Below are 23,981 nucleotides of genomic sequence, written 5' to 3'. Positions count from 1 at the left end.
TCCCCCCTCTTGATCATCATCATGCAATTCACGTTTTTTTTGCCACTGATTTCTGGTGCATGGATTGAAAATTACGTTTCCACTTTTGGATGCTGGTGTCTCTCTTTGGGGTTTCGGAGTAATTTTCTGCACCACAGAGAAGTGGCACTGATCAATTTCATAGACTCTCTGTTTACGACACACTACTTGTCGTCCTCGACACACTTACAAAGGTTTGTGTGTATGTCGGCGTGAAATATGACAAAGCTGCTCCAAAAAAATAAAATAAAATTGTCGAACATCGTGCGAGTTGCTCCAAACAAAGGACACACAGGAAGATATAACCTAAAGTATGTCAGACTGATTGCAACACAAGATTCACCAATAGCGTTTCTGTTGATTACCGGTGCTAAGCTGCGAAAAAAAAAACCCCGCCAATACGCCCATGCACACACAAGAGAGCGGTGACCCTTTGCCAACCTGATAACAGACATCTCAGGTTTTGATTAACTCTGCTCTGAGGTGCTATAAGAGAGCCCAGCATCAGAGTGTGCGGATTATTGGGCTTAGAGACGGATAGTGAAGGAGGACAGGAAGGAGGAGGAGGAGGGTGGAAAAATATGGAACTATAGAGTAAAAAATAAAGACTCAGAAAGGAAAGTGAGTGCAGGAGATTTTTTTAAAAATGCCAAAAAAAAGTTGGATAATCTGACAGAGGGGATGAAAACAAACCCAGGATAAAACTAATTTACAATCAATCTTTCTTTTCTTGCTATTAAGCTCTTCTCTGTGTCTACACCGCTTCTACTTAGACTCTGAAACTTCTCCCTTCTCCCATTCCACAGCGTGAATTATTGCAGTATTAACTCTAAGATATTTGAGCAAGTGTGAGGAAGCCCAATGTAGGTATAAAGATGCATGACTGCCATTTAAAGTCCATTACAACATCTAGAAGAGCATGTACAGTGGCCATTTATCAAACCGCCTTCCACACACTAGTCCTTTAAGGAAATCCATAGCCTTATTTTTAAAAGAGGTCACTGATCGACGACGAATTTCTTGATAAACAAAGTTTCAAATACAATGTTAATTGATTCTTCCTGGGTTTGCTGTGCACTAGTTTTTTTTTTGTTTTTTTTTTCCTAAGATAACTTGCCAGTTTAAGTTTGAGCATGAGGTAAAGAGATTTTATGTGTTGGTTTCTGAATGTACTGAAAGAAAGTGAAAATTATTATAGAAATTCCATCCAGTTTATGAAAGCGTTAGGCACAGAGACATGAAGCCAACAATTTAGCACCCTAAAGTGTAATACTATTGTTGGCCAGTAGAGGCGACCTTCCTTAACAGAACAAAAACCTGACTAAAAATGTCCACTTATATTATTAAAGCTTGATTAGCCAAATATATTCTTCGCACAGTTGGTTAATGGCAACTTGCAATACTGTCTGTGCTCTTAAAACAATAAAATTAATGCCCTTCAAGAGTCTGTCCCTTTCAACTATTTTTTTTTGTTCACTGCAACAATCTCAAATTCAAAGCATGACAAAAATATAAGTTGCTCTCACACTCCCGCCATGCATGTAGACATATTTAGAATTTACACATATTTTCATATTTACAAAGTTGGTTTTTTTCCCCCCAAAGATGAAAAGATGTTACATATTTTGAGAAACTCTAAGTTCCTGTCACATGTATTAGGTAAGTGTACCATTGCTATGCCCCGGTGCGTATATTGCACGTCCACATCCAGTCAAGATGAGATTAATAATTCTTCATCAGCACGGACAAAGCTTCTGCATAATAAAAATATGAATCTAAATTACATCAATTTATTGTGAAATACTTGCATAAATAAATTTCTGATAAGAAAGCAATCCGTAGCAGCATGCTTCAAATGCAATGCTAAACTGGTATTTTGGAAGTTATTGGAAATTTGCATCTTGTACTAAATGTAGTCTGTTTGCTGATAACACTTTCATGCTAGGTTTTTTTTTTTTTTGGTGGAAATAAAAATAATACTTATACATTTACTAGATTTACGTAAAACAGGTTTATCCCATATAAATAACATTTTAGCTTTAATAGCACTAATCCAGTGGACTTGGAGGTTGACACTTCTTGATGAAGGGTATAAGACATGCAACAGGAAATCCAGCTTTCTCCAAGGCACAGGCAAAATTGTCAAATAGCCTATTATGCAAACGTTCAAACTGAACTCCAGCAATGTGCATGTGAATGAAAAATGGCACCAAGATTGGATAATGATGTTTTGCATAACATGAGGTGAGAACTGCAGTGTGCAAGCAATACTAAGCCAAGCGAAGATACATGCGGGCCTTACCTTTTCCCACTCTCTCTCTTTATTGAGAACAATGACAACAAGCTTTGGGTATTCTTGGTAGCCATCCTCTGTGAATGACAAGTCCCTGCCATCCCATGTCACGTTCATCATGTACCTGAGAGCGAAAGGCGCAGATGATTAAGAGGGGGAAGGGGAGAGGGTGAGAAGGGCAAGAGAGGAGGAGGGAAAAAATAAGCACAAATTATCATCTGAAACATAAATTTACTGTCTACAACTTGTGCATTTTGCTTGGACTATCAGTATCTTTCAAGATTAAAGGAATTAAATAGTTCAAAAAATATGGAAATAATAAAAAGCCGTTTTCAAATAAATATTTAATAAAAGAAAGAAAAAGCAATCCAAATTATTATGGGCATGTGAGAAATATATATGAATGTCCTCGTTAAATGATGTATTAAGTGTGACAAAATTTTATTTTATTTTTTTTACTTTATTAACTTCATTAGACAAATCCAGGCCTCTTTGCAGTCTGGTTTGCGTAATCAAGACAACACTTAAACAGAACCTGTCTGACTGCATGGAGATCACAAAAAGAAACAAGCCCAAATCTAAAGACATTCAAAAACAAATTAAAAACAAACTTGTTGACATCTAAAACCCAGGAAAGTGGTATGAAGACTTTTCTGAGGTCAGTCGGAACAACTGTGAAGCTTTTCAGAAGGGTCCAACCAACAAAAATTTCTCCAAGGACGTCACAGAATTTATGATTTCAAAATGCAAAAATGTGAACTAAACCACCGTAGGCCACATAAACCTGGGTCAAGGTCAGTGTTCACAATTCATCAATCAAAAAAGACACTGCTGACCAAAAGACACTCTTTTGAAAGGTCTGAGGCTAAAATCACTGCTGACCAAAAACTCACTATAATCAATCAAAAACATTTTCATGATCCCTCGCAAAATATTATTTAGATGGGCAGGAGAAAATCTGAACATTTTAGACAGAGTATGTGTTGCTAAATCTGGCATAAACAAAATTTCAAATTGTCAGTCAAACATGGTGGTGGTGTCGCAACGGTCTAATGCTGCTTTGCTTCTTCTGGACCAGATTGACTAAAAGTCATTATTGGAACCATGAATTTTGGTGTTAAGTAGAAAATACTGAAGCACAATCTCCTGTCATTGTGTTATGGCTTTGAAATGTAATAGTATTAGTATTATGCAGAAGTTAAAATGATCTGAATAATAGTAATAATAATAAAAAAATACAAACAATAAAGCATAAAAACCAAACAAAGTTTCTAGTTCTGGAGGGGCCTAATCAAAGTCTAAACTTAAATCAATTCGGGATGCTAAGATATGACCTTAAACAGATGTTTCGTGATTTAAAAATCTGTCCAAATTAAAACAAGGAGAGCGGGGCCAAAACTCATTGCCAGTCATTACAAACGTTTAATTTGCAAATGTCACTGCCAAGGGTAACACAGCCAGCCAAGCCCGGCTTATGGGGCAATTACTTTTTCACAAAGAGCCAAGTTGGTTTGGATAGGAATTTTGTAGCTTAAATACATTTCAATCAAAACTTGAAATTGCTTTTTTATATTCATTCAGGTTATCTTTGGCAGTTATTACAATTGTATTTTGTGATGTGCACAAAATTGAATAAACGTGTTTTAGGGCAAATCATTTTTCATCTACTGATTTATGAAAGTTTTTTTTTTTTTTTTTGGCCTTTTGATGTAAAGCAATAAAAAAAATGTGGATGTTTTCATCTGAATGAGAGTGAGGATTCCCTGAGATTGATGTATTCCTAATCTGACAGCATGTACTCAAGAATGACATCTGCACGGTGGCGGCTTACAGATAGGAAGATTATTGATCTAACTCAAGAAATATGGGATTTATGTTTAATCTGTGGTGATAAAGGTGACTCTGCTGATAATTAAAGAATTGTATTACCTTATTTCCACATAACATGTTGTTTTTCCTGTTAATTTGCCCAAAAATGTTTTCTTTTTTTCATTTATTTTCCCCTTTGGTTAAATCTCCTGAACTCTGTTAGTAAATTTGGGAAAAATAACCAACTAGTCAACTTTATTTCACAAAATCACTTGACTTTTATCCACATATTATTCTTTACCTACACCCACGTAACACACAGATTGTAATGGTTGACCCATATGGCAGGTCACATTAGCTAAGATGGAGGGCAGTAGGGAGATATTCTTGGGTCCACACAGGCTCCACATTAATCACGACTGTCCTTCGCCACTCCGTCTCATTTACTCCCTCTGTCAGCGCTCGTGTACGACACAGAGGAGTTTGCTCCGATTTTCCTTCCTCCTCTGATACGTCTTGAGAACAGGCGACGGGGCGGACTTCTAAATGGAGCATGTGGCCCAGAGTGGCGGTACAAAGCCACAGAGGAATGCAGCAGGTGAGGTGTTTCATGTAGGACATTGTGCAAAGGACTTTGGTGCAGTGTCAAGCTGGCAAGAGTCGCAAAAAATGTTTTTAAGTCGAATGGAGAAAAAGAGCAGAAAGCCATCAGAAAAGGCTTGCACGTCAGCTTTAAGTGTCTTTGCCCAGTGTGTTGAGATGCTTGTGTTCTTAAAGACTTGGAGCATTAGATTCATAGTCTTCAGTTTGTGAGTGAGCAGTTAAATATTTTGACATGAATTGTCCCAAAAAGACTCTGTGCCATACAAAACATTCTAATTTAAATTCTAATTTAAATTAATTTAAAACTACCTTTCATCCTGCTTAGTTCATCAAGTTCATCCTTTGAATTTCAGCTAATGTAACACTGAAGTTGTATGCTTTTATTGAATATATAACAGAGTGCTTATGTAGGACTCCTTTTCTGGCAAAGGCCCGCAGAACAGGTGGACCGACCGGGTGTTGCTAGGATACGGACACAGACTTAAGTGTGTTTGTTTCAAACTGACCCCCATCCAACCTGGATGAACATTTATTTCTGCTCACACATAAACACAGACGACCACGTCGCACACCTGAACAGCACTCCATGTCGCCCCATTACTTCTGCCATCTACACTGAAGTGATTGGCCAGTTTTTGATTTTTTTCTGTTTTGTTTGTTTTTTTTTGTTTTTTTTTTTTTCATTTTCCAACCATCTTCGTATCTGTAACCTCCTTATTCTTCAGGGGGAAGGAAGACGGTGCAGACGTGGGGAGACAGCAAAGATGGAGCACCCACAGGAATGAGAATGGGTTGGAAGATGAATGAGGCCGAGTGAAAGAGATGGAAAGAATGCATGGCAGGAGAGGAAGAGGACTATCCTTCAACAAGGTTGGGGTAAAAATATCCGCAGAGTTATTTCTTGCACCTTCCTTCCCATTTTGGCGTATAAGTGATTGTAAAAAAGTGAAGTGGAAGACGAGCGGGTGGGGGCAATAGTAGCAGAGTAAGCTTAGCATGAGATAGTAGACAGAAGAAGGCCAAAAAAACAATTCTGAATTTGTGCTTTTCCCCCCATCAGTGATAATTTCTGCACATGTTTTCTTCTTGTAAAAACGCCACATGTGACAGACAATAATAACTTTACTAGGTAGACATGTTTTTTCAGATTTAAACATTTAATTTATTAGCAACACTTTTTTTCTACATTTCAGTGAACTTCACCCCAGCACCACATTGCTGAAGCAGAACAAGTCTGAACTGATTTTCAAATGAGCTCAAACTAAACTGACTCCCTTTGCACTGTGCTTACTTACATTGAGTTGCATCCCGTAAAAGTGCCTTGATATTATTTTCACGATGTCAGTTTATGAATTGAGCTGACAATAGAAAACCCATTTCAAGTTGTGGTTTACATTACGATAAGAGCTTTGCATTTCATTTGAGGCAGCGCTCCCGAAGCGCGGGGTTCTCTCTACAAGGATGATAAGATGATCTGCGCAAGGCAGCGTGCGTCAGCGATGGAGACATTTATCCTTGTTAAGACAAGGGGTAGTCAGAGCAATGATGTATACTGTCAGAGCACTTGAGATCTATGAAGCCCACGAATGCACGCGCTACGCCTGTGCGAGGGAAACAAAAGAGAATCTATTCAAACGCAAGACAATCCAAAAAGCTTTTATCCGTGTTTACAACGCCAATTGGCTGTGCGATCATATAATGGTGACTATTCGAAAATGTATTAAAATCATGTGTTTAAAGAGGAGTTTAATGACATATCCAGTTCACAAGATTAAAAACAAACCAAACAAACAACAAAAAACGCAATTTTGGTTCAATTAAACTGCTTTTGAGAAACCTTATGTTTCCGTTTGCAAAATCACAGAGAAGGGATTCACAAAACCGCATTAGCGGTTACAATTAGTATCACTTTCCTGCTGTTCTTTACAAATTCTATTGATTTCCCACAGAAAGAGGCAGAGATACTAAAGTTTTTTTTTTTATTTTTTATTTCTGTCTTTTTCTAGTCTGAGCAATACACAGTTGTGTCTTTGCCACATCTGTTTCTGTGCACTGCTGATCAGATGGCTGATCACACTCGTCCCTTCCTTAACAAGAAGGACAAACTTTGTCTGGAAAAATTCTGGATGCCAAAAAATCTTCAGTCGTGACGAATGGAGTCCCATACATCTCTCCTATTACTGTAACTAACGCCGTCTTAAACATGAGCTTTCGAGCCGCGTATTTCTCCCTGATGACGAATCAAGCTAATTGCAACTGTTTACAAATCTGCTGTTTCTCTATGAACAGCAGAAAGGCCAACATGTGCGATATTGTGCGCAATTTATAAAAGTGCTACGAAAAGCGGCACGCAATATGCTTCATTCGTTAGAATTGTTTGAGCTAAATTTATTGTATTTTACTGTTGCAGTGAGAATTGCAGTATGCTGGTTTGTTTTGTTTGTTCTTACTTTCTCCTGCCAGCTACAGCGTACGGTTTCACGAGGGACTGCCGGGAGACAACAAGCCCAGTTTTCGAGGTGAGGAAGTGCAAAAAATAAACAGTGGTGTCAGAGCAGGGAGATATTATCTTACTTCTGACAAAGGTTAGCAGAGTCACCACCGTGGAGGTTTCTGTACCTGCTGTGTGTGTTATAAGAATTCAACATAGGCGCCTTTATTACATTGAATAAAATCAGCAGGTGTTGTTCTGTGTTTCCCCTGTGAGCCTGCTCAGCAGAAAATTTGGCATAAAAAGTAAACAAGTGCTTCCCCCCCCCTCTTTTGAAATGCTGTTTTTTTTAAGATGAAACATTCAGTTCATTTTATTTGCATTTATTATCCTCAATCACATTTACATATGAAAGTTTTTTTTTTTTTAATTTGCCAACATAACAATATAAAACCACATCTGTCTCAAATTAGCTATTGTTTTCATTTTTATAAAAGTATCACAAATACATAGTACGACTACAAATAGATCCTGTTTACAAAAACTGATTGTTTCATTTCATTATTTTTTTTTTTTAACTTTAGGTCCATCTCATGTGACAGCGGCAGCTTCTGCGTGGAGTGTGTGCGCGTGGGTGTTTGTGCTCGCTCACTTCTAACCATCATACATCACAGCGAGAGACTGAAATTACCTGTCAGAACAAAGTACTGCCACCACACCTTTTCCACGCACACACTCACACACACTGGTAAATAAGTGCTAAAGCCTTTTAAGGCACACTGTTCAAAACGGCAAGGTGAACAGAACACTGTAAATCTGCCACGAACGAACACTCTCTTAACAGGGGATATTTCTCTTGTTTCCAAAAATGCACACACACACACAGACACCCCCACACACACACACACACCTAGAGAGACTCACATACGCATTTTATCTAGAGCACAAGCTGTCACTTGTTGTGATTGGGTCACTGGCCGGCTCTCTTAGTTGGTCATTTGTCATTTGTCTCATATTTCTTTTCTTAATTTTAGTTTTTTTTTATTACTCTGCAAAGCATATTCATCTCAGCTGTCATAGTGCAAGGAGAGTGAGGAAAAACTTGACTAAAAGCACAGGATGCTGAGGGCCTAACAAGTCAATGAGACAACTAATTTCTCTCTCATTTCAAATCCATATTCCCAACCAAAATGAGTTCCCATCAGTTGTTTTGTAGTCATTTAAAGCAGCAGGGAGTCTGCAGTCTTGGCACACAAGCGCATTAATTGCATGGTAAGGACTACATCACCTTGGAAACGCCTTCAATATGTACATTTTGATATCTTACAACCAGAAACATCAATGGCATTTATTATAGTTCCATGTGATAACATCACAGAGAAACATCATTTTGATGAGAAAGGAAAGTTATTATTATTATTATTATTATTATTATTATTATTATTATTATTATTATTATTTACAAAGAAAAATATAAAAAGTGTGGAACATATTTATATTCACTCTCATTCCACACAGCATTATGCACGTAGAGATAAAACTGTAACATTGATCACGTCTGACACTGACCTCTGGATGACTTTTGGTAAACTGCAATGTCACAAAAGGTTAAAAGGTTTAAGGTTTGCTTTGCATACTTTTGCAAAGCAAAAAAAAAATAGTTAAGGCTAATGTCATTGTTACATTTTTCATTGAAACAGATTTAAAATCCAAAATACCGTACATGCAGACTTAAAGATACAGGCCATCTGCCTACCTTTCTTTGTGTGTGGTTAACTACGTCTCCCTAATTCCCCTGACAGAAACTGACGTCTAACAGCCCACACCGGCCCATTGCCTCGACCTAGCATTGACCAATCATGTTTCTCATGTCCTGCCCCCAAAGCCCTATTGGCTGAACCCTCTCACTCACAACGTAACCATCTGTAGGCTCTCATCACCTGGCTAACAACCTAAGGCAGCAGAGAATGTGGAACACAGAGTCAGCTGGCTCTGAATATTTGGCATTTCCCCATCTGTGTGTGTGGGTTTCCTGAGAAAACCACTGATCTGTTAGCTTGGGACTGATGATTATGGACCTACTGGAGTATCCATTATTAAACTGTCTTTCACTTCAAACATATTCTTTGTAACTATGGACAAATAATCTATGTTTATTATTAGCTCTATACAATAATTAGCATGAGATGTAAGATGATCATCTACATATTTAAATATGAGATTCACCACTAGTAAAAGATTCAATTATGAAGACAATGACAAGTCTCCCTCTGAATGACTCCAAACTATGAGTCTGTCTGATTAGCCTAGTCAAAGTCAGGACTTAAATCCAGATGAGACGATGTGACGCAACAGACCTCCAATGTGGCAGAATAGGATTTCTTCAAAAAAGCGTGGGCAAAAGTATATTGACAATGACGTAAAAGGCTGACTGACTGTTACTGCAAGTTCCAGACAGAACTTATTAAATTTGGGAGACTTTTTGACGCAATTAATCTATTGGTTTTCCTTAATGAATTGATGATAATTTTCACACTTCTTTCGCATTAACTTGAATAATTGATGTCTAAAATATAAATCTGTTTTGTAACCTGTAACATTTAAGCATGAATGAAACAGGAATAAATAAATGTGTAAGTAGGTTAGTAATTTTTTTGCATATGTGCAACAGAAACGTAACGGAAAGGCATTTCTCACTAAAGTAGTCTCTAAAATAGATGCTAGAAAAACTTTCACTTTAACAGGATTGGAAGTGCACATGAGTGGCCTTGCTTGGTAAAAGGATAAACTTTTCCCCTGGTTTCAAATGTAAGATCCATTCCAGTGTAGAAAGAGAACCTTTCTGGTTTTGTTTTAGTTAAAAAAACAAACAAACAAAAAAAAACACTCAAGCTTGATTATTTATATGCATTAGTATTCATTTTTCACACATGACTGGGATGTAAACACAGGTTGTGTTTCTTCCCCCGCTGCCAGATGGAAAACCAGACAGAGCTGGCAAAACCTGCAGCATCTCCCACTGGCTGTTGGGGGTTTGAGCGCAAGGAGCGGGAAGTACAGACGAGGAAATGAGATATGCAGGAATTAATGAGAAGAAGAGCAGAAGGACTCATCAAGGAGCTCTTCAGACTGAGAGCACACTCATTTGTAGTGGCTTCCCACTGTTATCCCATCTCAGTTGCTCCTCTGCCTCACTCTTCACCAGCTAAATCACAAGCTACCCCTTCGTACTCCATCCACGTCTTTTTTTATAATTCTCTCCTAAAGTTAGACCCATCGATCATATCCCCAACAGTGATTGCCTATTTTCAGAAATGGCTCATTTATGTAAGACTGACAAACTGACACACTTTAAGAAAAAAACAGACAATAGAGCACGTCAAACATTAAGGCTACATTCACTGTGATTTCTCTTATGTTAACTTAACAAGGAATTTTTCACTGGAGCATTTTGCATTAAGCAGCTCGGTTTGTTTTCTCCTAACAGGGAAATCATTGGCATTTTATTGGCAGCAGCTCTGGGATCATTTGCGATTTTCAGTTCCCATCTCTCCGAATCCGACTTCCATTTCATATCCATCAGCATATACTGCATACAGATATGCATAACCACTGCACATAGTGCAATATTTCTTGTAGTTAACTATTTTACTGAAAGTTGTACATAAATAAACATGAAATGCTCACATCTCATGCACTGACCATTCATTATTTTCTACATCAGTTACATTAATTGCAGTTCTGATGACGTGGGTAGTTCTTATTCATCTTATTTACATAAGATAACTGCACAGATTTACGACTGTTTTACACCTGAGAATAAATTATTGAAGTGAATATATGTATATAAAGGAAAAGTAGTACACATTAATATGAGAAGAAGCCCATACCCGTCATATACAAATTTAGAATAAATAGTAAATCAACAATCTGCTTTCTTTAGACAAACCTTGTGAATTCTACAATATTTCACACTGTTTAATAAATTTGATTTGGGTTGTCTAATTGAATGATTCTTGACTGCTTTTCCAGACATATTTGAAAAAAAAAATAATAAAATGGATTTTTCAGTATAATTTAATAAAGACCAGTAAAATTTATAGTGAGAAATAAATAGGATAACCTCTCTTTTGTCTCTACTTAATGTGGCTAAAATTACACATATGCTTTGAAAATGAGTTGCTCAAGAAGTATGGATTTTTCCTATAATTGGTGGTTCGCTGGTTCAGGAAACCATCTATCTGTCTCAGTCACAATGTCATGGTGTCACTGGGCAAGACACTGCTGGTGGAGGTCAGAGGTCAGAGGGCTGGTGGCACCAAATGAATGGCAGTCTGCCCCAGGGCATCTGTGGCCACAACGTACCTTATTACCAGTGTATGAATGTGTCAGTAAATGGGTGAATGACTGAAGGAGTGGCTAAGCGCTGTGGAGTCCTCTGACTTTACAAAGCATTACATAAGTGGAGGCCATTTACCTTTTATCAATGTCACGTTTGAAGAGACTAAAGCAGCAAAAGAAGGAAACGGAACTGCCAAGATCTACTATGATCAATCCACAGTCTCATGTTTCAGATATCTTTCGTTGTTGCTGCACATAAACTAAATTAAATTGAGTCTACGCAATATTGTGAATGCCAAGGAAGAGCCATTAAAAATACTTACTTGTGTAGTGCACTGGGCGGGAGCTTTGATGTCTTTTCCATCGGGCCGTAACAGGATGTCTTGGCCTCTGGGATGTCACCGTACTCCACCAACATGGCTGCCGCGGCAGACGTTATGATCCCCAGTCCGTCGCGAACGCGCGCCTCCAACGGGTAGTCCCAGTCGTCGTACGACACTGAAATCATCCCCGACGGAAACGCTTCAGGCGTTATCTCGGGGTTCCCCGTCGTGAGCGACGGCACGATCCAGATGTAACCGAATCCAGTCAGGCCCAGAGAGCGAGCCTCCTCCAAGATGTACACCGCTTCATCTTTGGAGCAGTAAAGCAGGACCACCGGAGACTGGACCTTCTTGAGCATGATCTGAGAGCGACTGTCTTCCTCCACGGCATCCAGAGTGATGATATTCTGCAGGTCCCAGCCCACAAAACTAAGGCGATAAAGGGGACAAGAGCAAAATGTTAATATTTAACTAATAGATGATTAACTGTGCTCAAGTGTTGGCTGTGGCAGCCATAATTACCCATTATAGTTGATATCGCTGGTCATTGTGGCAAGACTCTTAAGAGGTGCAAGGTGCTTATTGTCAGGGGAAATATATTAAGGCTAAATGGAATGTCAATATTAAAGTCTCTCCTTTAAAATGATTCTGAGGAAGTTTTATCCCATAGAGTAAAAGCAGCATCTGAACAAAGTCGTTACGCAACTCTGAAAGGTTTGAAATAGTTTTCACTGTGTCAATTACAGACCAGTGGCCTGCTGATTAAACCCAACATTAAAAACCAATTATTGGCAACAACTTAGACATAATTTCTCTCAGTTGTTTGTTTAAAAGACGAGGAGTCACCAATATTATTTAAAAAATGTTTTCACAGCATTGAAACAAAAAAAAAATAAAAATAAAAATAAAAATAGCATGCTATAAATGTTTTCATTTAAATGAGACAATAAATAATTGTTCCAACTGCTAAAAATGTGCTAGATATATTTATAATGATGTCACCTTTCGCATCTTTTTATTGTAATTTGGATGTGCGTAGGAATAAGTAGATGGTTAACAGTTTGCTGTTCTACTCTGTACAACATTGTTTTTTTTTACTCACTTATTAGAGAGTCTAGTATTCTCTAATAAGTATTATGATTTATGCGAAAGGTTTCTAAACAGGCCAATTTGTTTTTGCTCTTTTCTTTTTTGCATCGGATTGGAGTGGTGGTCCTCTTTCAGCCAGCTAATGGGCAGTGTGCAGAAACAGATGGGCAAATGAGGTAGCTCTAAACTGTGGACGTCACTCTAGAATCTCATTAAAAGTACTTTGAGCTGAAGAAAAATGCAACAAATTATTTCAGTGGGCTTGCAAACATTGCTTCTGAAAACTCTAGTCAGTACATCTGACTAGAGTTTAGCCAAACCACTTAATTTTGTCACTGGAATTTTCACAAAATACATTCCCATTTTATGATTGTCTAATATCATGCAGCCCTACAAATGACCAGAAACAGTTAAAGTCCCCCAAATTATTATTTTTAATCTGATTTGATTCCAATACAATATATATATATATATATATATATATATATATATATATATATATTTTTTTTTTATTTATTATTTTTTATTATTTTTTTTTTTTAAAGAGGAAGCACCAAGCAGTTGCATTTGCTGCCAGGTTGGAAAATTATGACATCAAATATCTCAGCACTCAATTATTCCCAAAATGTTGCACATATTGATCGTGTTGGAACGGTTTAGATATGTTTAAAAAAAGTTTAGCATTTTGGTGAACAAGTAAATATAAAGTTAATGAGCTTACCTGTTGTCCACTGTAGTTTTTAGGATGTTGATGAACTCCTGGTATCCAGGAAACTTTGACGTGACAATTGAGAACACATGCCAGTCATACTCTTCCATGATGTTCAGCATCAACAGAGCCTCCTGCTGGATGGAAGCACCAAACTGGAAAAATGTCGACTTCACATCCTGTCAGTATGAGGGATGGTGAGGAAGAGAAAGGTGGGACAAAGAAGAGGGGCGGGGGTGGTTGATTAGTTTGAGTAATCAGTTGTATTTTGGTTTCATCTCCCAAATTAATCCACAAGGTTCATACTGCATCACAGAAACATCAATCAAACACAGAGCATTTAAAAGTTGGCACAAAGTGGGTACACACACTCCCCAGCTCCCACAGCCATACACATAAAAAAACACAAGCAGAGATTGAAAGTAATAAGCTTCCTGTGAAGGAAATATATGGACGAGGGGCTCCGAACAATTCAATTAAGACAAAATTGGATTGGTGCGGTACAGACGGGCTGCAGAACTCCAGGCCTTGTTCTAGGGAATGAGAGTTGTACTCACTAATATCCACTCCATTAAATCTGACTGAGAATCATTTCCCACTTAATTCAGCCAAACTCAGACATGAACGTGGACAGTGCAGAGAAGCACCATTACATGTGGGCAAATCGTCTCCGTTCATTCATGTAGCATTTAAAATTGTGTCGTTACAATGTAAGCGTAATTAAATTGAGTGGAATTATGCAAAACATGCTAAGGAGGAAAGAAGGACTGACATCAGGACAAACAGACGTGTCAGTTTAATGAACGTTTTCCACTTTGATACTTTTACCACAACTAAGGCCATATATGCAACCATCGCATAGCTCACAACATGGTTTTACACTAACTCTTATATACTGCTGTTCAAACCGCAATACAGCTGAGTTGTGTGTTGAAATGCCAAGTCCTTAATGGTGCAAAAGTAAAGTCTGATCAGTCATGAGGTGTCCTTCGATCAAACGCAACACAAACTGTGCTATGAACAGGTGAAATACTGCTGTAATTGTGCTTGTTTGTGAATGATGTTTTGTAATTACACGCCTTTATTAGCTCGACGTGTGTGAATTATGGCTATTAGCATATTTAAAATCACAGCAAGTTCAAATATCCCACTGTTTACAAAAAGAAAAAAACATACTCCACAGTTCATGTTTTAAATATGTTCACAACAATTTTTGACTTATTTCTGTCAACTGTATTATCCACAAATATTTGATCAAGTAACTCAAACACATTCATAGAAGTTTGCAAAACTCCTATTAATATATATTTTTTAATCATCCATGCAGTGAAATGAAAGGATTTGTAGCAGCATTGATATGTTTGCCTTGCACGTGAAACTCTCCAGCGTGTTTATGGGAATATTCCTCAATTCTTCCAGATCAGACACTGATTTCAGATGGAATTCCCTTTCTCACAGAAATGCATTTTATGACTCAAGTGTGCGACTTGGGCTCTGAAGAAGCGCCTACACACACAAAGGTTCTTCATCCTTCCTGACTTTGCTTGGCGTAAAGGTGTGGAGTGAGGCCGGAACTGGAAGGGGCCATCTCCAACGTTCCCATATTTGCCAGCAGCTTGATATTGTCTGTAGTTTGAAATGTTAAAAATCTGTTTGTATGACGGAGCTTTAAAAGCTCATTTTACTGAGCTCTAAGCGGCCTAGTCGAACCGTTCAAACACAACATAATTCTACACATGGCTCATTTTACACTTGACTCAACACAGTCGGGAAAGCGCTGTTCTGTTGGCAACCAAAATTAGTCCGTCAGACTGACAGTAGAAGCGTTTTATGCTCTAAATTCCAGTAGCATCATACCTTACTGCATTCGGTGATGCAAGGCGTTCTGTAGGGTTTGGATGAGGCTGCTATGTCATGGAAGCTCATTCGAAAAAGCAGCGTATGTGCTGATCTTGAGATAATCTGAAGACCACACAGCAACTGAAGGTGCTGATGCCAGGGTTGCAGCTCCTCCTACTGGTGGCTTTTGGCCATAGCAATTTCACTCAGCATTAACTTAAGTTTATTTGTTTATTTCAAACATAATAAATGCTAAAAACAAAAAAATAAGTAAAAAAAAAATAATAAAGTGGGAGTGTTTTAAAAATGTCCTCTTGACTACATACAAGCTATCCTGAATTAGCCCACTTCAGCAAGTTGCCACTGGAAGTTAGTTATTATAGAATATCTAACCTTCGGCGTTGTTGATGACTTTGTTAAAATTGCATATTAGTGGCTTTCAGGGCTCTGTGATGGAGGAGGAACCTGTCTGGGGTTTACCCAGCATTTTACTCATTGATTGTTGGAGACAGAACCCAGATTATTAAAATGACAAATGGTCTTTACTTATGCAGTGCTTTATCAAATCCAGAGCAGTAAGCAAGGTGGGTGAAGTGTCTTGCCCAATAGGACACAACAACTACAGGGCAAACGAGTCTAAATATGGCTATATATCGAGTCATATGTGTGACACAAGATAGAAAGAGGATGAGCATGACCACTGCCCCATCTGGGAAAAATGTTTTCAAATGGGTGTGTTGAACTGCCTTGGCAACACAAGTAGTAATCCATCCTACTCTTGAAAGTTGTCAATAAAACTTTACTAGGTTCTCCAAGTTTCAGCAGTAAGACTTTTGCACTGCTTATGCTAAACATCTGCAGGATTTAAAGCATTTTCAATAATGCACATACATTTTTACAAGTTTAAGACTTGGAAACACAACGGAAACCAGACAATTACTGCGCATCAATGTGTTGTAAAGTTCACTTTATCAAAACCAAATGCTTAACCTCTACTTTCAGTAGAAAGTCATTCATTTTCGAAGTAGTCTTGGAAAATAATATCATAAAAAAAGAAGAAAATGTATGTCTCAGCTGGTTCATATGACAGCAACACTTAAGAGATAGTATATGCATTTTACAGCAGCATTAATTCACATTAATTTCATACATGTGGTTTCACAGGGATAAATGATGGAAAAAGCGACATCTGGAAGGAGGATTTGCTGAATGGTTATCCAAGTATCTAATTCCTACTGATATTTTGAAACAGAATATGCATGTGTGTACAAGAGGTGAAGTATATTCTTCTAAATGTGCACGTCTTTGTTTGCTACATTGCTGCATTTAATCATTCTTTGCTACATTTATGAGATAGCATTTCCCCCCGTCTTGATAGCTTCTCTGTGAGATGTGATTCCATCGTTGCCTGCATTTGTCACCGGGAGAAAATAAGCAAAACAGATTCCCGTTTCATTCCCGCTACTGTAGATAAAGATCCGTGAGTGTTCTTTAATGATATTATATCTGTATGTGAGATTTCCTCAGTCTCCGCTCAGGCTCACTCAAACGCTCTTTGGAGAATTTGTCTGTCTGTCGCTTTTGCGCATTTGTTTGTTTGCGTGTGTGTGGTGGAAGCTGAAAGAAGCGATGGCTGAGCACGGTGGGAAAGGAGGGAGGTCATGGTGTAAGACTTGTCAGTCCCTGTGTTCGTCATTGCGGCAGAAGAAACTCCCACACCGAGCTGCAATGTACAGAGAGCTGTCCACATGGCCGGTCACGGAATATACAGAAGGAGGTCAAAGTTTTCTGCCTTACTATCTACTGGAGACAATCAGGAGACAATCAGACGATTGTCTGCTTATACTTTATGCTTTTTTGACATACATAGAACAGTTTGATTCTACTGTTTATGCAGTGTTGATTTAATCATTTTCCCAGTAAAGATTGTGAATAAAAAGAAGATTTTTAAAGCACACACATATATACAGCATAAAAAGGTGACACAGAGGTACACTGTAATGCGTGGGCAGTGTAAACACTCCCATATACTATAATGGGTGCGTAATTACTGCAGTAATTGGCAGAGCGGAGACGCGAGCAATGTCAATTGGAGGTTAGAAATCTATATGTGGTAAGAATGACTTCCTGAAGTTAAAACAGAAGAGAAAGGTGTGAATGTGTTGTGGTTGGTCTAAGTGTTTAAGAAGCTGCTGATTTACTGATTTTTTTTTTTTGTTCACAGCCATCTTTCAGGTTTACAAAGTACGGTAAGGGACTAAAAGGCAAAACATCCAGTCAGAGGCAGTTGCGTGGATGAAAAGATCTAATTTATGTCAAGGGTCAGAAAATAATGAGCAGACGAGTTCAAGATAATGGAAGGGAACAGTCGATGAAACACACGCAGAATAATTTCTCTAAAAGCTCAACGTATCAAAAGGTTGTAGGCTGCTGGCTACAGCAGCAGACGAAAACACGAGGGACCACTCCAGTCGACTAAGTCAAGGAAATTAAAAGTACAGTTCACCATGGCTTACCAAAATTGGACAATAATGGCCTGGAAAAAAAAAAAACATTGCCTGGTCCCATGTGTCTCAATTTTAATTGCAACATTTAAACAGTAGGGTTAGAACAAAAGGAAGGCATGGATCAATACTTCACACTGGTGGTGGCACTGGTGCCATTGTGCGGCGGATATTTCTGCAGCCCATTTAGGGGCAGTTAGTATCACTTGAGCATACTTTCCAACAAAATAATCCACCATGCAACAATGCATACATTATGTCAAACTGATTTAATTTAAGCACTGAAGCATTTGATCAAATGGTGTCCGACAGGATGCGGACTCTAGCTGGAGATTTGGTGATCAGGAGATTTGCTTCACGGACGTGCAGGTGCAAAATCTTCAACAACTGCATGATGCTATCACCTATATATACACTAAAGTCTTTGAGAAATGCTTGCAGTTGCATATGTTACAAAAAAAAAAAATACTTCTGAAGGATAAACAGACAGGGGAATGAAATCTGTTAATAGCCAGGTGCGCTTAGAGTGTCAGGTGTGTTTAAAATAAAGAGAAACGATTAAGGAGAACATGCACTTGCAAGTGAAATATTCACAGACATGCAAACATGGCACACAGGCAGAAGATACTGCAGCAAAGGAAGTGGAAAAAAAGTACCGAAGGAGCGAGCGGAGCGTTTTATTGTTCCTAATTGGGATAGCTCACAATCCGTGACATCGGAAAACAGTCAATCATTGCCTCTCATTTTACCCTTGTCAAGTGTGACATGTCTGCTTTCCCCTCACACTTTTAGCAACCGGGATTCACACACAAAAACCACAAACTCACACACAGATATCCTGTCACTTACGCCCCGTCTAACACATTCCCCATTCTGTTTTCCCACTTTTAAACTTCACACACTGTTGCAGAATATCAGGCATACCCAAAGCGACTCTCGTACAAACACACACCTACCCCACGAGGCAGGACACGGAGTCTACACCGAGATGGAGACGAGTTAAAAATAGCAGTCCTCATATCCTCTGCTGCCGATAGCATCATGCACTGTCTGGTCTGTTCACACGCACATACACTCAAAACACACACCCGGTCTAATCACAGAAGCAAACACACAGATGAGGCTGTGAAGAATTGAGCATTGAGTTTGGGTGGGGGGTGGGAATAAAGCTTATATGACGAACGTCTAAATATTCGTTCCATCAATATCCTTCTATCGCTTCTACATGCCGCAGATACTCTTTCATTTGCTGGCTTTAGCAGCTCTGTTGTGGTAAAAGAAGGAGAAAGTGGGTAGGAGGGGAAGGAAGAAATAAAGAAAACATAAAAATCGTCAGTGGCCAATTGCTAAATATAAACAGACAGGCCTAAAAATAGCCAGAGCAAAACAAAAGAGGAGGACATATCTGTGGAAACCAACTGAAATGCCAAGTCAACAGCAATCCTTATTCAACCCATGGAAGCTACAGCCAACGTAATGTTACGTAATGTTGGAATCACAATTCACATTTCAAATATTGTTTGGATTTAAAGCAGGTTGTTTCTTTGTTTTGATAGACATATCAAAAAAATTTAATATATCACAGCACAACATAATGAGGTGCGCTTATAGTGCTTTTGCTGTTTATGCAAACATGTTGCATTTAAAAAAAAAAACAAAAATAAAAAAAAACCTGAAGATTGTGTTGCCGTATGTAATTATTTACTTACATAGAACACATTATGCATGTTAACACAGCTTCTCACGAGACATCATACATTAGCAATTACATTGTCGCTCCAGCTAAATCATTTCATGCTTTTTGTGTGTACTTGATAAGGGAATTAAACAGATACTCAGATATATCAGGTTGACATCATCAAAATAGCATCTGCTTTCCAACATCAGCTACGGCCACATGAGGTGGCCTTATCTGTTCTATTAAATGCAGCTTATACACCCCTAATGCACAATCGATGCCATCTTAAGGCCCTTTACATAACAAGTACATCCAAGTTACTTACAAAAATACAATTGAATTTAATCCAAGCATTTTTGGAAAGAGATCCAAAGTCAATTTTACATAGTCCAAGTTATATGGCAATGGAGTCAAGTTTAGCTGATTGAAAGTTTTCCCACATAGTTGTTTTACGCCAAAGCCGACTGAAAAGCTGAGGTTTACTCTGACAGGAGCAAATGGTTCAAGTTAAAATAACACGAGAGTTTGCAAACTTCACACAATACTCATGATGGCATTTTTCTTACATGCCTTACAGATTACCGCCAGATGGTTGTTATAGAGACTTGGTGAAAGGTTGACCCCCCTCCCCCAGTTTGCAGTTTTTAAGCAGTGAATTTTACTTTTGTTTGAACTTCCCACACCCTCCCCCTCACTCTGTGTGGTGGCAATATAAATATGGATCCCCGTCCAGTCTAGTAGCAAAGACAATGTGATGTCATCATGGTACCCAAAGAAAATAGAGTCACACATTGCTATTTTTGTAGATCTTACAATCACTGCTTTTAGCTGCTTTCTAAATAAAATAAAAATAAAAATTGCATAAATATTCACCCCCTTCAAGTCAGCGTTTAGGAGATCCTAAGCTTTTTCTTTGTAGATTTACCTGGATGCTTCAGGTAATTGCCTTGCTGGAAAATACATTTTCTGTAAAGGTGTGTATGGAAACCCTTGAGGCACACTCAGTCCACTCACTGTGAGACTGCTAGCACCACTTGGCTTGACCTCCGTTCAGTTAGGTCAGTCACTTTAAAGGGGGTGATTATTTATTCAATCACTTATTTTATGTTACGTGCTTTTTTTTTCTTTTATTTACTATTATTTCATAGGAATCTGTTTTCATTTTGACATTAAATGGTTTTGTGGTATTTTCTAAATGAAAATTAACATTTTGTTAATGATTATTTACAGCAGCGATCAAAAGGATAAAACACCCGAAGGGGTGAATACTTTTTATAGGCACTGAATGTTGATAACGTGTGTTTTTTGAACTGGAAAGCCATTGCCGTAAATTTAAACTATGCTGATAGTATTGTGACGACCATAAGACCAGAGCAGTTTTATTAAAAGGGCTGGATAAACCAGCACAAAAATGAAGCATATCGGTATTTTTTATGTGGTGGAAAATGAAAAAAAAAAAAAAAAAAAAAAAAAAAAACATTACACTAACCTCACTGGCGAAATCACGTCTTTCATTTACTCTGAATTTCTTCAGCGAACGCCTTATGAGCCTTCTAAATCGTACTTAACTTTTTTTTTTCTCTAAATTACAGAGTATGAGAGCAATAAGCAGATCTCAAAACTTCACTGTATTAAAGAATAAGCACTTTAAAAGCGTGTTTTCATGTAAAGCACAGCATATATCCTTTGTTTGTGTTGGATAATAATTACAGAGAGCAAAAGCCCTGAGCTACAGAGAGGCAAACAGACACACAGTGACACTCAAAGAGATAATTAGCAAGGCTCTATTTGACGTCACAGATGGAATATGTTTGGCGTAGAAGCAGTCCATTATAGCAGATAACAGACATGGGGAGAGGAAGAGACTTATTCAAAGTTTATCATGCCGGGACAACGAATGGGTGCATGTGTATAGAGTGTCTGTTTGTTATTGCTGTCGTTTCATTGTCAGGACTTTTTAACAAGCAGTCAAGTCCCCATGGGAAACGCTGACAACAACAAAAAAAGTCATCTCTCGCTCTTTCTCTTCCTTTTTCTCTTTGTCTCTCTGCACTTGCCTTCTTTTCTCAGTTACACGATTCTCAAAAAAGTCCAATGGTTTAGACTCTGTACCTGTAGTTTGACTGACTCCCTTTCCAGGGTCTATTTCTTCCTAACTTGCCTCAACCAACCCACTGCCTATATTTCTAAGAGGATGGGATCAGTTGAACCCCACAAGTTTTTTTACTAGTCCACCAGGATCACACAACTACTACATTTTTTTTTTTTTTTTGCATGTGTATGTGGTTTCTCCCCCCAGATTCTCCGCTGTCCGACCGTGATATTTGCCACGCTCCTCCTGAGCGTTGAGCTAAGAACACAGGAGTGCTCTTGCAATTTGTTTTGCAAGATAAAAACAAATTGACTCTCTTGTCTCAGTTATGCATATTTTTTGCTTTCTGACATCCAAAGCGGGAAAACTTATGTGAATGAAGGGAGTTTTGTTGAAATTTGGTCATGTGGATTAGCATTTTATCCCATAAAAAAAAGAGGAAGAGAGCTGGATCCATTATGAATAATACATGTGACACATGTAAAATGTTAAAATGCTTTCCTTTCCTGAGGGATATAAATAAATGTCATGTCTTAAGAATAGTTTAGGTAGTGAACTATGAACATGAGCTGAATTAAGAAACACTTTTTGATTGGAGGAGTAGCTTGCACCATGCTGGAGTCTACCATACCATGTAGCCTGTTGCTACACCTTCTTTGACATTGCATTGTATTTTATTTCACACATTTTCTCATAAAGCTGAGAATTACACAATTTCCTCAAGAATTGTTGTGTAAGTTGCTAACATGATTAAAATTGCAGTGTACATGCAACCAAAACCGCAAACCAAATAAAACAAATGCACACAAATGACATCAAACACACCAATGCACATTTACTTAAATGTGCATTAATGTGTAAAAATTGTGGTCTCACAGCGTTGACTGTGAGCGCATCCACACAACCAGCTTCAAAGGGTAAGGGCTTACTTAAGGGAAGTTCTGTGTTTGTGTGTGAGAGTTTGAACGTATTGTGTGTGCCTGAGCCAGAGGGCTGTGGATCATGCTGAGCTCATTCCAAAGACACAAACAACATAACGTAAACCGCAGCACAAAAAGAACCGAGGACCACTCACTAAACAGGTCGCGAGAAAACAAAATGTCTTGAATCGCACACTTACATTAGCATAGGGACGTCCATTTATAGCCATGTGAGGATAAGGACGTAGATGTATAAAATTGCATTTTTAGTTATCAGTAAAATTTTATATCATTTTTGGGAAGAACTATGGATGCCTCTCCAAACTCATACCAAATACAATTAGTAATTTAGAAAGTAGCCGATGCACAATGTGGCGATTTTTAAGGCTGGGAAAAGTTTTTTAACCTCGAGAGTAAAAGTTGACATTTTCATTGCATGTCTGATTCAAAAGTGATATTACCCGTCTTCGCTTTTTTCTACAAACAGAATAAATGTTTTGGCTGTCCAATTAAGACAGGATCTAGCATCAAAGTAAGCAGTCCACGTTGACATAGTTCTAACGTGCGTGTGTGTGTGTGTGTGGGGGTGTGTGTGTGCGTGTGTGTGTGTGTGTGTGTGTGATGATCTCCAACCATTTGGATTAGTTGTTTTTTGGGTCGTGGTGAACGTGTGTGTGTGTTTTGGGTAGGTGAGCATTTACCAAAATGTTACACTGTGTTTTAATTCATCTCTGTTCAATCTGGTTCCGGTTCCAGCAGTCTCCTTGAGTTTGAGATTTTGAGTTTTTGATACAAACAGGATGTTGTGAAATGTGACTGGCTAACGGCTAATGGTCTCCTTACATTATTGATAACTTGTTTCCTTTAAAGCTAAGGTAAGCTTATTTAATACTTTTGTAGTTAAATCTTGTTAGCCAGCCAGGACTATCATTTTAAAGGGCAGCAAAAGACACACATAAAATTACTCTTGTTCTTTTAAGACCAAGCTTTTGATTGGTAGCTGAAGTTTAAATGGTTGGCAACCATGGTACAGCTGTAGAACCTGTTCTGTTTAGAAACATAAATGATCCTGACAAAACTACTACTGAAGTCTGGTACGCTGTCCTGTCTCAGGGCATCTCAGCACTCTGCATCTGATGTGGGTTAAAGGTGCCAAATGATGCTCATAAATTAAAGGCACAATCCAGTGTTTCCTTTAAAAGTTGCCTTGGCGAGAAAAACTGTGATCTTCTTAGAGCCCTAATTTTCAGCTAAAAATACTCAGAGACCCTGTTACATTTTGGCTGGGACTACATAAAGTTTCTTATTTTGGTAAAAAAATAAAAATAAAAA

General features: G+C 38.3%; 1 protein-coding gene across 3 annotated transcripts in view; it reads right to left on the bottom strand.

Moving 5' to 3' along the window:
* The window catches only part of grin2aa (glutamate receptor, ionotropic, N-methyl D-aspartate 2A, a), a 165,410-nt gene that overhangs the window by 36,609 nt on the left and 104,820 nt on the right, over positions 1-23,981 (bottom strand). For all 3 annotated transcript variants that reach the window (XR_001664747.1, XM_007572049.2, XM_007572048.2), the window contains 3 exons: positions 13,629-13,795; positions 11,819-12,247; positions 2,321-2,435 (listed from right to left, as the gene is read on the bottom strand). Coding sequence is in view for 2 of the 3 variants with exons in the window: in XM_007572049.2 (XP_007572111.1) it covers positions 2,321-2,435; positions 11,819-12,247; positions 13,629-13,795 (711 nt within the window). In the remaining variant the exon portion in view is untranslated. The remainder of the gene's footprint in view (positions 1-2,320; positions 2,436-11,818; positions 12,248-13,628; positions 13,796-23,981) is intronic.

The sequence above is a fragment of the Poecilia formosa genome, unplaced genomic scaffold (genome assembly GCF_000485575.1).
Source record: "Poecilia formosa unplaced genomic scaffold, Poecilia_formosa-5.1.2 Scaffold293, whole genome shotgun sequence".
Classification (NCBI taxonomy): Eukaryota; Metazoa; Chordata; class Actinopteri; order Cyprinodontiformes; family Poeciliidae; genus Poecilia; species Poecilia formosa.
This window is presented reverse-complemented; position numbering and strand designations above follow the sequence as displayed.